The 12,627-nt window shown below is 38.6% G+C and overlaps 1 protein-coding gene across 5 annotated transcripts in view; it reads left to right on the top strand.

Annotated features, from left to right (window-relative positions):
• LOC140331939 (lysozyme g-like) overlaps positions 1–11,703 on the top strand; it is a 29,313-nt gene extending 17,610 nt beyond the window's left edge. For all 5 annotated transcript variants that reach the window (XM_072413294.1, XM_072413268.1, XM_072413274.1 and 2 more), the window contains 6 exons: positions 3,775–5,274; positions 6,875–6,900; positions 7,959–8,039; positions 9,870–10,069; positions 10,483–10,621; positions 11,502–11,703. In XM_072413294.1, coding sequence (XP_072269395.1) covers positions 5,180–5,274; positions 6,875–6,900; positions 7,959–8,039; positions 9,870–10,069; positions 10,483–10,621; positions 11,502–11,635 — 675 coding nt within the window. In that variant the 5' untranslated portion in view covers positions 3,775–5,179 and the 3' untranslated portion in view covers positions 11,636–11,703. The remainder of the gene's footprint in view (positions 1–3,774; positions 5,275–6,874; positions 6,901–7,958; positions 8,040–9,869; positions 10,070–10,482; positions 10,622–11,501) is intronic.
• Positions 11,704–12,627: the final 924 nt, after the last annotated feature.

The following is a 12,627-nucleotide window of genomic DNA, read 5'->3' as shown; positions in this document are numbered from 1 at the left end:
GGACAACCTTCCATCTCAACCCGATCCAAGCCCCTAGTTGCTTTCAAAAGCGCTTCCTTCGTGCTAAAGTAGTGGGGCTTGACAATCACATCCCTCGGGGGACCATCAGGTCTAAAAGCTACTAGCGCCCTATGGGCCCTGTCCAGATGAAGATAAGGCTCTGGGGTGTCTGGTAACATTTTTCGGAGAAAGCGTTTCACCGCCTCATTAACATCTTGGACTGATTCAGGAAGACCCCTGATCCTGAAGTTATTTCTGCGAGACCTGTTTTCCAGGTCATCCATCTTGACCTGTAGCTCGTCAAACCGATCACAAAGGGCCGAAATCTCCTTAGAATTCTGATTAACTTGAGAGACCGTGTCATCCACTTTTTTTCTCAAAAATATCAATCCTGGCGCCCAAGCTCTGCAAATCTTGGCGGAGTTCAGATGTTATAGTCTCCGTTGCTTTAGCTAGCTCAGACTGAATGAGGCCCGCCAAATTCACATAAAGCCTGCGTTCAGCCACTGGAAGTTCACAGGGGGGTGAATGAACTGCTGAATCCTGTGATAGCACTGTATGGCTTGAGCCCTCCGCAGATATTCTGGCATCAGGACTAAGATGCCCTAAATCTTCCCCCTGAGAGGCTGCCCAGTAAGTAGAGGGAGGCAAAAACCCTGATAAGGGGGGGTCCTGGATCAGAGAGGGACTGGGGGATGCCCGAGGTGCCTGCGAATGTGCAGGGGAAGGGGGAGAAGAACTCCTTTCCCCCCCCTGTTCTGCCAAATCCCCACTGGTACCTGGAGAGGGGACCTGCAGCGTGTCCTGCCTCGCTGCTCCTCCGTGTGTGTATCCCGGGTGGCCGCCATCTTGGAGCCCAGCTTCACAGTCTGAGACCGCGGATTGCGGTCTTTTACTTTGGCCCCGGTTTTCCCAACCATCGCAGGAGATGCAGGAGAGGGAGCGGAAAGCACACAGCGGTGCGGGTGACGTGGCTGCCGAGCACGTCGCCTAGCAGGGCGGGTTAAGGGTCCGGAGAGCGCCGAGCCGTTCACAGTGCGACTTGCATGAACGGTGGCGCATGCGCACTCGTGAAATTTATTTTATGATCCTATTACTAAAAAGGGAATTTTGTTGGGTAACATTGAGTCGTGACAATTATTAGATGGGCCTTGTTTGCCCATTTTAATATAATAGAACCACCAATAGAAAAACTGTTGATTGATGGCTTACCTTAAAGTGAGGTGGTTTTATATTTAGTGCATACTGTGTTATTACGTGTTGTTGTATCATAAATTAGTTAATGTGTGTCCATCGTGCTTTAGCCACACCCGGTACAAGCCCTGTCCCTGTACCAGGTACAAGTCCACACCCACCGTCCCTTTTGGGCACTGCCTGAACAATTACCAAACTATGTATAATGGCTGCTGCTAGCATTGTGCTTTGAAACAGAAAGTGGAATTGTGTGTTTTACAGAGATGATATTACTTTAAAACAAAGACATGTGGGATAATTATATGGGCACTAAGCAGTTTAGAAACATGTTTTATTATATTTTATGCCATACTTTACTTTAACCATTGTTGTAAGATTATCACTTCCTACCAGCATTCCACATATAGTCACTTGATATGTCCTGTGTGCTCAAAGTTTATCTATGACCAACTAAGAGACAAATCTGAAAAACATAATGTGGACAAATGAGTCCTGCTAACCCAGATCAACCATCTGTCCCCCTGATTTATGTCCATTAGTCCAAAAATCTTAAAGTACTGAAGGTTATTCAATACTTAATGAGAATGGGAGGTGTTAGTCTAAGCTGACCAGTTTTCTGTTAACCGTAAGGGATGACATTAGCATAGCAATCACTGGAAATTGGGAATAATGACAACGTTATAATTACAATGTGTTGGTGAGTTCCTAATTTGGGTTTGGTGTTAACAGTAAATGTATTTGTGTGTCAGAGAATACGTGCATTATAAAGTATTCTATTGCCATCTGGCGCAAAGCTAACAATTTGCTTTTCTTTGCCTTCATGTACTACATGACAATCCCTCCCCTGCATAACATTTTGGGAGATTTAGAAGAAATATGTTACTATCTTTAGAAAATAAAAGCATTTTATACACTTAGTAACATACCTAACCTAAAATAAAGAACTTTGTTGGCCACAGCATACAAAATGTACAGGAAAATGTCAGCAGTCTCTGACAATCTCTTGTAACCTGTGGCCATCCCCTGTAGGTGGATACAGAAAACTAATAAAATAGGTTAAATGGCTTCCCCCCAAGTTGCCCTTAGACACCCTTTTGAGGGACAGCTAGTGACATGACAATGGACTTTGTAATGCTTTGCGTAATATGTCCGTGCTATAAAAATACTGTATAATAATAGTAACTATGTGTGATGGATGCTGCTAGCATTGTACTTGGAAATTAAAAATGAAATGGAAAGTAGAAATATGTTTTTTACCCAGATGATATTATTTTGGAACAAAGACTTGTAGGTTAATTTTAAGGGAATTAAGGAGTTTAGAAACAGGTTTTTATTATATTTCATTCCGGACTTTAATTCTACTTTTACCATTGCTGTAGTATAAACTCCTCCTACCAGCATCCCACATACAGTCATTCGGTATGTCCTGTGTACTCAAAAGTTTATCCATGTAAAGCAGAGGCAAATCTGAAAAACAGTGATGTGGCCAAATGCAAATGAGCCCTGTTGACCCAGATCACCCATCTATCCCTCTGATTTATGCCCATTAGTTCAAATACTTAAAGTACCAAATATTATTTGATATTTACTGAAAATGGGAGGTGTTAGTCCAAGCTAACCAGTTTTATATTTCCCAATGTGTGATGGCTGCTGCCAGCATTGTACTTGGAAACTAAAAATGAAATGGAAAGTAGAAATATGTTTTTTACCCAGATGAGATTATTTTGGAACAAAGACTTGTAGGTTAATTGACCTTAACTTGTAGGGTAAGGGCATTAAGGAGTTTAGAAACAGGTTTTTATTATATTTCATTCCAGACTTTAATTCTACTTTTACCATTGCTGTAGTATAAACTCCTCCTACCAGCATCCCACATACAGTCATTCGGTATGTCCTGTGTACTCAAAGTTTATCCATGTAAAGCAGAGGCAAATCTGAAAAACAGTGATGTGGCCAAATGCAAATGAGCCCTGTTTACCCAGATCACCCATCTATCCCTCTGATTTATGCCCATTAGTTCAAATACTTAAAGTACCAAATATTATTTGATATTTACTGAAAATGGGAGGTGTTAGTCCAAGCTAACCAGTTTTATATTTCCCATAAATTATTAGAATGAGGAAACTAGAAATACTGAACTGACAGCTTTATAATTACATTGAATTGCTGGGTTTTTTGGAAGGGAGTGGTGTTAACAGTGAATGTAAGCAGTCTGAATACAGAAAACTAAAAAGTCTAATTATATGTTTTGATTAGTCAGTAGGTAAATATATTATGACGGGAAAACATCTTGCAGCCAGAATCTGGTTTTAACTAGTTTTCCCGGCAATTGAGGATTACACCTGTTTTTGGGTGAACATTATTGGAGTGCCTAAAAAAATAATAGAAATAATAATGAATGGAAAAATTTAAAAAATAAATAAATAATAATGTCCCACAGGGGTTGCTTTCACAACCTTTCCAGCAAGATTCTTGAAATGTTGAGCATCCCAAATCCTCATAAATCCAAAACCAGGCAAAAATGTAAAATATTGCAGTCCTAAGATGTGGAAGTTACATTACCATTCTCTTTTTTTTCAGGCTTTTTACCTTCTTCATCTGGTGATCCTGCCAATTACATATATCCTGTCCAAGAGTAAAAGATCGCATTCAAAGTATTATATTTAAAGAGGAGCAATGCTGACCGGCAGTGTCTTAGCTGTGCAGCACAAGCACATTGTTTTTAGGCATGATATATACCTTGTACATATATGTACCTTTACTTCTGCAGAGCCCCCAATCCCTCCATACCTGGCCTCAATTTGGTCCTGAATTCTTCCTTTGTCCTAGTGCAGAGGAAGCACCAGGTGCGGCCATCTTCTTCTGTCTTCTTCCTTCTTCTGCTTTCCGTCACACGATCTTGATGTCCCCGGCCTGGCTGGCATCTGTGTCCCCTGGCCCCGCGTTCCCCAACGTTCAATTGCCAAGAATGCAGATACCATGCAGAAGGACGCCGCAGGCATCGCTAGGGGACGCTTCAGCATCGCTGGAGGATCGCGCAGACACTGCTGGAGGACGCCACGGGCACGTGGGGACTGGGTAAAACTTTAAAACTCCCTGGAAATTCCACCCCAAGTGTGGCTTGGGGTAACTGCTTTTGGTACTGAAAATTTACCTCAAGTCACACTCGGAATACTGCCAAGGAAGTTAATTAAAGGGCCATTTAGATTTCAAATAAGCCCCCAACCCACAGACCTCCACGACACTGGTCAGGTTGTAGGTAATAGGCCCTCTTTCTGAAGGATGACCCTACCACTGTTGGGGGCAGGTGTGTCTGTTTTTTCCAAAAGGGAGGGGTTACTCACTTTTTTAGGGGGGAAAACCAAATTCCAGAGGACCATTCATGGATAGAAAAGGGGGTGCACAGGGTTGCTGCCCCATTTCTTATCTGGTAAGGTCCCCAACCTATTCTATTGAAGGGTCAGATTTTATTATTGCAGGGACCCTATGATTCTTTTTTTTCTGGTAAAATAGGACTTTAGTCATCAAAAAACATGGTGTTTTACATGAAAAATTTGTGTTACATCACAAAGTTATCTATTTTATGTCGGTGTGAATAAAGGGATTTGGTGCAATGGTAAATATTTTGGATGTTTGCAATAAAGGTAAAGGAATATAGTAAATTAGTCTGTGATAGTGAAATTTATTTTATAATCCTATTACTAAAAAGGGAATTTTGTTGGGTAACATTGAGTTGTGACAATTATTAGATAGGCCTTGTTTGCCCATTTTATTATAATTAAACCACCAATAGAACAAACGTTGATTGATGGCTTACCTTAAAGTGAAGTGGTTTTATATTTAATGTATACTGTGTTATTACATGTTGTTGTAGTATCATAAATTAGTTAATGTGTGTCCATCGTGCTTTAGCCACACCCGGTACAAGCACCGCCCTTGTACCCGGTACAAGACCACACCCACCGTCCCTTTTGGGCACTTTCAAATGCTGGGAGGTATGCATTGCATATATAAGAAACTGTCTGCCTTTTCCTCTTTGTCACAGGAAAGGGAACATTACAAACAAATCATCCAGCAAAGGTAAGTAAATGACACTAATTATCAAGAAAATATTTTGTTGAAACGTTTTGTATTAAATTTTTCAGATATGTTGAAGTCACAGTTGTTCTGCCAGTTCCTAGACATTTTTAGATTTTTAAGTGTCATTCACTCATTCCTTAGTGATCTCAGCTTCTCTCTGGCATACAGCATTTCCTGGCTAAAAATATTCTTAGCATAGAACTACACATAATTTTCAGTCTAGTACACACAAGCAGATCTACTGCCAAATTAAGGCTTGACTGATCCGTACTCATAGATTTTATAAATGTCCCACACACTGCACAAACATGTACAAGATTCTGCACAGAGAAAAAGCCATCAGATGTATTTGAATATCTGTACGTACACTTGTATCATATTAACTAACACTTCCAATTTATCCACAACCTCCCCCCCACAAAAAAAAAAAAACAAAACAAAAAAAAATTGGTCTCTTATGAATGAATGGATGGTGAATTCCCTTTATAGTTGATCTATTATTGGATTGGCAGTGAAAATTGTTCATGTTTACTATCTCTTTATTGTCTTTGCTACTAAGAGATTTAAAGTACACCTGTACCTTCAGTACAGACCCCATACCGATTCCTCCTATACATTAAATGAGCCAGCAGGACAAAACCTCAGTGTGCCCTGAGGGTAGCAGGAATCTGGTTCTCCTGAAAATGTCAGATATTCTTCCATAGGCAGCTTTCCTACAGTACAGCACTAATAAGCTGCTCAGGCACCAAGAGAGATGACTATTAAATATAATTTTCACAAGGGTACATTTTTTTTACTTTAGTAATAGGTTTGTGATGAACATTAATATCTAAACGTAACTGCTCAGGTTTTACATCATGTAAAGAATTTCATTCTCCTTTTATTTTGTCCAGAATTGGAGAGCAGGTCTTCCTGGGATATCCATGTCTCGCATCCCAGGAGGCTCCTGGCTGCTCCTTCTTTTTCCAATGTAGGCAAAAGCCACAATCTCGGCCATGTGCAAAAGGCGCCTTTTCCTACATTAGGGGAAAAAAGTGATCTCACCCATTCATGGTGAGATTGGCACTCTTTTTTCCCCTTTACAGCAGGCTATGTCACCCGATCTCATGCATACGCAGTGCAAGATAGGGTGGCATACCCAGAGGAAGCAAGAAAACAGATGAAGATAGCTGTGGGACAAAGGATGATGTGGGACCCAATCGAGGACATCTTCAGTGGGACTGAGGAATCTGTGGAATGAAAGGTGAGTTTTTTTTTGTTTGTTAAGTTCCACTTCAAGCAAGGCAGTTCATTTCAGTGCTATTTATTTTAAATGACACCCCAAAGTCATGCAACACTGAGCTTCCTTTTCAACTAAGATCCCTTGTCTAAACAAACAAATGTTCAGCTGCTGTGGGGATCTGAAATTAGTCATATTGCTGGTCATACAGGCAACTCTTGTCTATTGATGATAAAATAGAAATAAAATAGAACAAGAATTGGTAAGAAATGCTTACTTTACAACCAATTTCCAGTTCCATGTTGTACATATATATATATATATGCCTAAGCCTTTTTTTTTTCATTAAAAATATGATAAGATATGTTCTTGTTGTTACAGGAATATTTGGAAAGCCACCATGTCATGTGAGTATTAATTTTAATAAACTGCTATTAGTGCTATGTTCTGTGGAATCTATAGAAAAAAGCTGTAAAACTAATAAAGGAGAAGCAGCAAATTGGCAGTGCACAAAGCATGCAGTTCTGAGACTGATGGAGCTAAATCTAAAGTTCCTGAACAAGGTGCTGTTTGGAAAAGTTATTGTTGTTACCAAACTAATATTGTTGTGCTGAATTGTTTTAAAAACGTTAAATAGGTACAGGCCTGCAGTTTTTTTTTGTTTTTATTTTTATTTTACAAATGATCTTATAAAATTCTTATTAGGCAGTTAGATTTTGAGAGCTTTGTCCTAACTAAACATTTTTGGACATTCATCCTTCAGTTGTATGGAAACCTGTAATTTATTATTTATTCTGAGTGAAGTCATTTATAGCAATCAACTTATTTAGGTGACTGAAACAATGAATATTTGAGTATATTTGTAGGTTACTACCAATTACTTTTACCTTGTCAAGCCTATTCCTGCCCATACTCTAGACATAAAACCTTTACACTAACATTTCCCAGCACAATGACCCAAAGCGGATATATTTTTTTTTATAATGTTCTCCCTATAAGTGGACCTAATATTACATTTTGAACATTATGTAAAAGGGTGGCTATCTGACAAAGACTGAAGGGGAAACCAGCAGGCTCCTGGGATACTTGCATCATATCACAGGTTAGCGTCTCCTCCTGCTCATGCCCTACATCGGGCATGCATCAAGGGGCTTTCCTCTAATGAAAAAAACAAATGCTCAATCTCACACATGCAACAGCCAACTGACAACTGTAAATAAAGTTTTTATCAATCATGTGACCAATATGTCAGCTATGACAGAGACCACATGCTTTCTAGAAGCTTCACTTAAAAAAAGCCTTCACTCCACCTATAAATACTTCTATTCTTAGGGTGTCTGACGCTGTATATATATCAGATTATAGAATTTTTTTTTTATTTGTTGGCCTGTAATAGTTTTATAATGGAGCATAGTAATCTTCAAAGAATAAAGTATTTTTTTCAACTGTATCATGTCTTTTGTAGCCCCATATGGTAATCTTGGTGAGATCCCTACGACCGGTGCCTCACCTGAAACTGGTCGTCAAGATGGGCAAGAAATTTCTGGTGAGTACCAGCACTTACCTATATACTAAATTGACCAGTTCATTTTTTACTCCTGTACCTTCCCTGTCCCCCTATGTTCATAGTTATTGGGCAATAACTTTGTCACGACATAAGATAAATGAGTTTCTTTTTTATGCAACCCAAAAAAAGTAACAAACAAAAGGTCTTGATTAAGAGAGTCTTTTGGTAAACTAGTTTCAGAGGTCAAAGAACCACAGACAGCTATAAAGTGGGGGGCCAAAACATCAACAAAAGTCTTATAGTATGGAAGTGAGAAGCCATCAGGACCAGGTAAGGTTTTCCCAGTCTTAGTGAGGGTTGCCTTGATTTCTTTAACAGAGATAGGCTATTTTATTTTATCTCTTCTGGCTGATGAAAGGCTAGTGAGGTCCAATTTCTGTAAGTATTGTTTCATCTTTCAATATTAGGATGTGGGGCCCCACTTTCTCTGACAGCCTGATTGAGGTTATACAAGGAAGCATAGTGGTCTCTAAAATTGGCTGTAATGTCTTTAACCAGGTATATCTTTTCCCCAGAAGGGGTGGTCAGAAAAGAGACATGTGTACCCCTCAGGGCCCTAGTAAGCCCTGTTCATAGTATGTTCTGCAACATTTGGTTAGGGCCGTTTTTGCTTTTCCAAAGCAGAGAGACGTAATTCATTTCTGAGCAGAGTCAGTTCAGCTGCAACATTTTTTTAGGGTCTTCTTCTGAAATATCTCTGGATCTTTTTAATCCTACGTTTTTAATCCCAGAGCCATTCTGAGTGAGTAAACCCCTCATCACTGATCTGTGAGCTTCCCATATTGGGGAGCAATCAAAGGTAGTGTTCGTATCGAAGGAGAGAAGGGACTCATTCAGCTTTCATTTGCAAGATTGAGGAGAGGAATAGGATAAATTAAGCATAAGCATGACCGAAGCATGATCTGAATATGTGATTGACTATAGAAAATTTCCTGACCTGGGCTAAGTCAATATGTCTGAGCCAAAAATGATCCATCCTGGAGTACATCTGGTGTGGGTGAGAGCAAAAAGTAGAATCTCAGGTTGAAGACTTTTAAATCCACTTAACATCAAAGAGCGTTTGAGAGCGTTTGATAGGACACACCAGATGTATCCAGGGCAATCAGGAGCAAAGGTAAACTTTGCAATGGAACTTTGACAGCATAGGTGGGGTAGGGCAGGGCTGCCCATTCTGCCAACCAACATCGATGAACATAGGGAAAAAGCCCGAGTGGGTGAAAAACTTGCTGATTTGATGGGTCTTATCTTACTTTGTTGATTGGCAACAAATCCTGTAAGCTGCAGGTGCAGTGTGTGGCAGTTTGTTGGAACGCAGGGCAGGAGTGGAAAAATTCTTACTCGTCCATGCGCATGGGCAGTCCCCAAAGTGTTAAGTGTGTTAAGTTTTTTTATTATGACACAGAGATATACATAATAATCAATAGAGGGTGCTGGCAGTGCATATATTCTATCTCTCTCCTAACAACTGCGATAATATGGGTGCATTGTTTTAAGAAATCAGTTCATGTATATTGCATTGTGAAAGGGGGAAATAAAGCAGAACCATTATTTTAGCACTACAAAACACAACATACAATGCATATTGAATGAGTACATACTGCTGGCCCATGTAAGAACTGTACACAAAAGAAAGTTTTTAAAGCATCAATCAGATTGCTTAGTTCAAAGTATTCTTTATATAAAACATCATTTATTCTCTATAACAACTAGTTTTGTTTATTTTCCATGAATGTCTGTATACATTTAAAGCTGTATCTGAACCTCAAATTTTGGTCAAAATTTTAGCATTCCTTTATTTTTTTGCTAAAGGTATACCAGCATCTGAAGCACTGGCAAGAACAGATCTACAAAGAGTGAACCTCTACAGACCAAAGATTGAATCTGTGGCAAGGCAAACTAATGTGGATGGAGCTATTTTAGCAGCAATAATGTCTCGTGAGTCCCGTGCTGGGAATGCTTTAGACCCCGATGGCAAGGGTGATAATGGCAATGCTTTTGGGCTGATGCAGGTAATTGCGGCAAAGCTCCTTATTCTCTTGGTGGGACAAGCATTAAGCATCACATAGTGAGAGAGGGGTACAGTACAGGTTTTTTTTAATAGCTTTAAAATACTATAATTGCCTTAATCGTTAATTAGAAGTAACGGAAGTGTCATAAAATTCATTATTACAATAAAAGCTGGTATCGTCACTGGAATCACTATTTTTTTATCTGCCAGTGATTACACTTTTATTTTTATCATATTATACATATGTAAAACTCTTATTCGGTTTTTAAAGTTTATCACACACGTTACGGCATGTGGACATGAGGATCAAATATAGATTCACTGGATTCACATGCTAATTACAAGATTTTTTTTAACTTAGCAGGCAACTAGTTTCTACCTAATAACAATTATTTTATTCTCTATAAATGACAGATTGACATAAGATGGCATTCTATTCGAGGAGAATGGGACAGTGAAGAGCATATTTTACAGGCAACGGAAATACTAATAGATATGTATAGAGCAATCAAGGCAAAATTCCCAAGCTGGTCAGCCAGCCAAGTTATGAAAGGTAATCATACACATGAACAAATATTGTACAATCCATGGAGAGGCAAAACTTAAAATTAGTCAACATAGTGTGTGTGTTCTCTATTATACTTAACCCCCCCTCCCCCCACCTCATCTTCCTATTGGGTAACTTACGGACTAGTATGTGATACTATGTGATTATTGAATTAAATTATATAGTAATGATGATAAGAGTAAGACATAAAGGATTTTCTGTATTTGTTGTCACTTCATGTTTTAAATATTACAATTAGTGCCATCATGAATTTGGATGCCACAACTGGAAAAGTACCCTGCATGCATAATTCTCCAGCTATTTATCCTATATCTTCATGCCTTGTAAAATGGACTATAATACAAATCTGTCACCATCATACTCATACATAACTTTCCTGTAGTCTTTAGCCTTTTAATTAAGCCATCAGGCATTTTGGGTATATGGATGCAGGTGACTTTTTCCACTTCTTGCTCTCATGTGACAGTGCTGGTTCTTGGTGATTGGCCCAGTGCTGTCACATGGGTGCAGAAAGTTCCTAGTCACGTGAAAGCTTGGCTAGGGTGATTCAGTGCTTATACAGAGCTTTATTCCTAGGAAACTTAGGATAGGTAAATGTATGTGTTAATGTATGTGTCTAAGTGCATAGACAAGATACAGGACTGCTTTGAGAACTTTTGTTATACATCCAGAGATTAAGAGACTGTTATTAGACTTGTTATATGAACACAATTAAGGTAAAAAAAGTAAAAAAGGTAAGTAAGGTAAAAAAGTTATGCAGCCTAATATATTTTACACAAAACTGTACTAATACTCATTTCAATGTTAAAATTACCATACATGATAGTGCCCAATGTGAATATAATTTAAAATTTTTTTGTTGTAGGAGCACTTGCAGCATACAATATGGGTCCAGGGAATGTCCACAGTTTTGAATCAGTCGACAGTAACACTACTGGCAGGGACTACTCCAATGATGTAGTTGCACGGGCAAATTTTTTTAAAGCAAATGGATTTTAAAGTATATTCTTTTAATAATTAACTATCAATGTTTTCACAGCTTAAAGCACAAATAAACAAAACCAGTAAAAATACATTTATGTACTGTACTTTTCTTTGTTAAAAATATAATTTCATATACAAATACAGTGATATAATGACATTCTCAATATGGGAACACACAGAGTAAAGAGACATGTATAATATTAGAGATTAAAAGAGATTACAGAAAACTCTGTATGCATACTTTTCACTTTACACTTTCAATACAGGTATGAGGTGTAATTATAGTAGTAAGGCATGGTAATCTGCATTCCGAATTGATCAGCTACAACACAAATATTAGTCAACATATGCCAGGTTTTAGGTTATTTCAACAATTGCACAGATTAGGAGAACCTACTTCATATGATAGGATAGGATAGGATAGAATTTCTATCACTATTGCTAATTATTGGAAGGCCCATAGATGGGAGATCCACATATACCATACTTACAAGGTTCTTGATCTTTTCTGGAGAGACCATTCATCTGGGGATGTTGAATGGTAAATTGGTTTGTATAGAGATTGAGTCTATTATGGATGACTTCTTCCTCCATAACAACTCTGAAAACACACCCCCCTTACTGTCCAGGAGGCCTAGTTAAGGAAGAATTTAAAATTGCCTCTGAATTTAAGTGGTCTCAGTCCCTTATCCCGAATTCTTAGCTCAATGAATATCAGGAACCTAAGCACAACATAAATGGAACCTTTAACTGGACTTACGTCCTCAGATTGAGGCCTTGCGTACTGAGATCAACCTCTGTCTGACCACTAGAACGGAAAAATTGCTCCACTGGTCAGGTCACAAATTTTTCACATGGAATGATAAACCGGGTAAACTTCTGTTAAATTAAATCCTAAACCCAAACTTAAGGCTCTACCCAAAACTAAAACACACCCAGGGAAATACACATACAATCTGGAACAAATTTTAGCAGGATTTAAGACATTTTACAAAAAAATGATATAC

The sequence above is a fragment of the Pyxicephalus adspersus genome, chromosome 1, assembly GCF_032062135.1.
Source record: "Pyxicephalus adspersus chromosome 1, UCB_Pads_2.0, whole genome shotgun sequence".
Lineage (NCBI taxonomy): Eukaryota > Metazoa > Chordata > Amphibia > Anura > Pyxicephalidae > Pyxicephalus > Pyxicephalus adspersus.
Note: the sequence above shows the minus strand (reverse complement) of the source record. Positions and strands in the feature narration are given on the sequence as shown.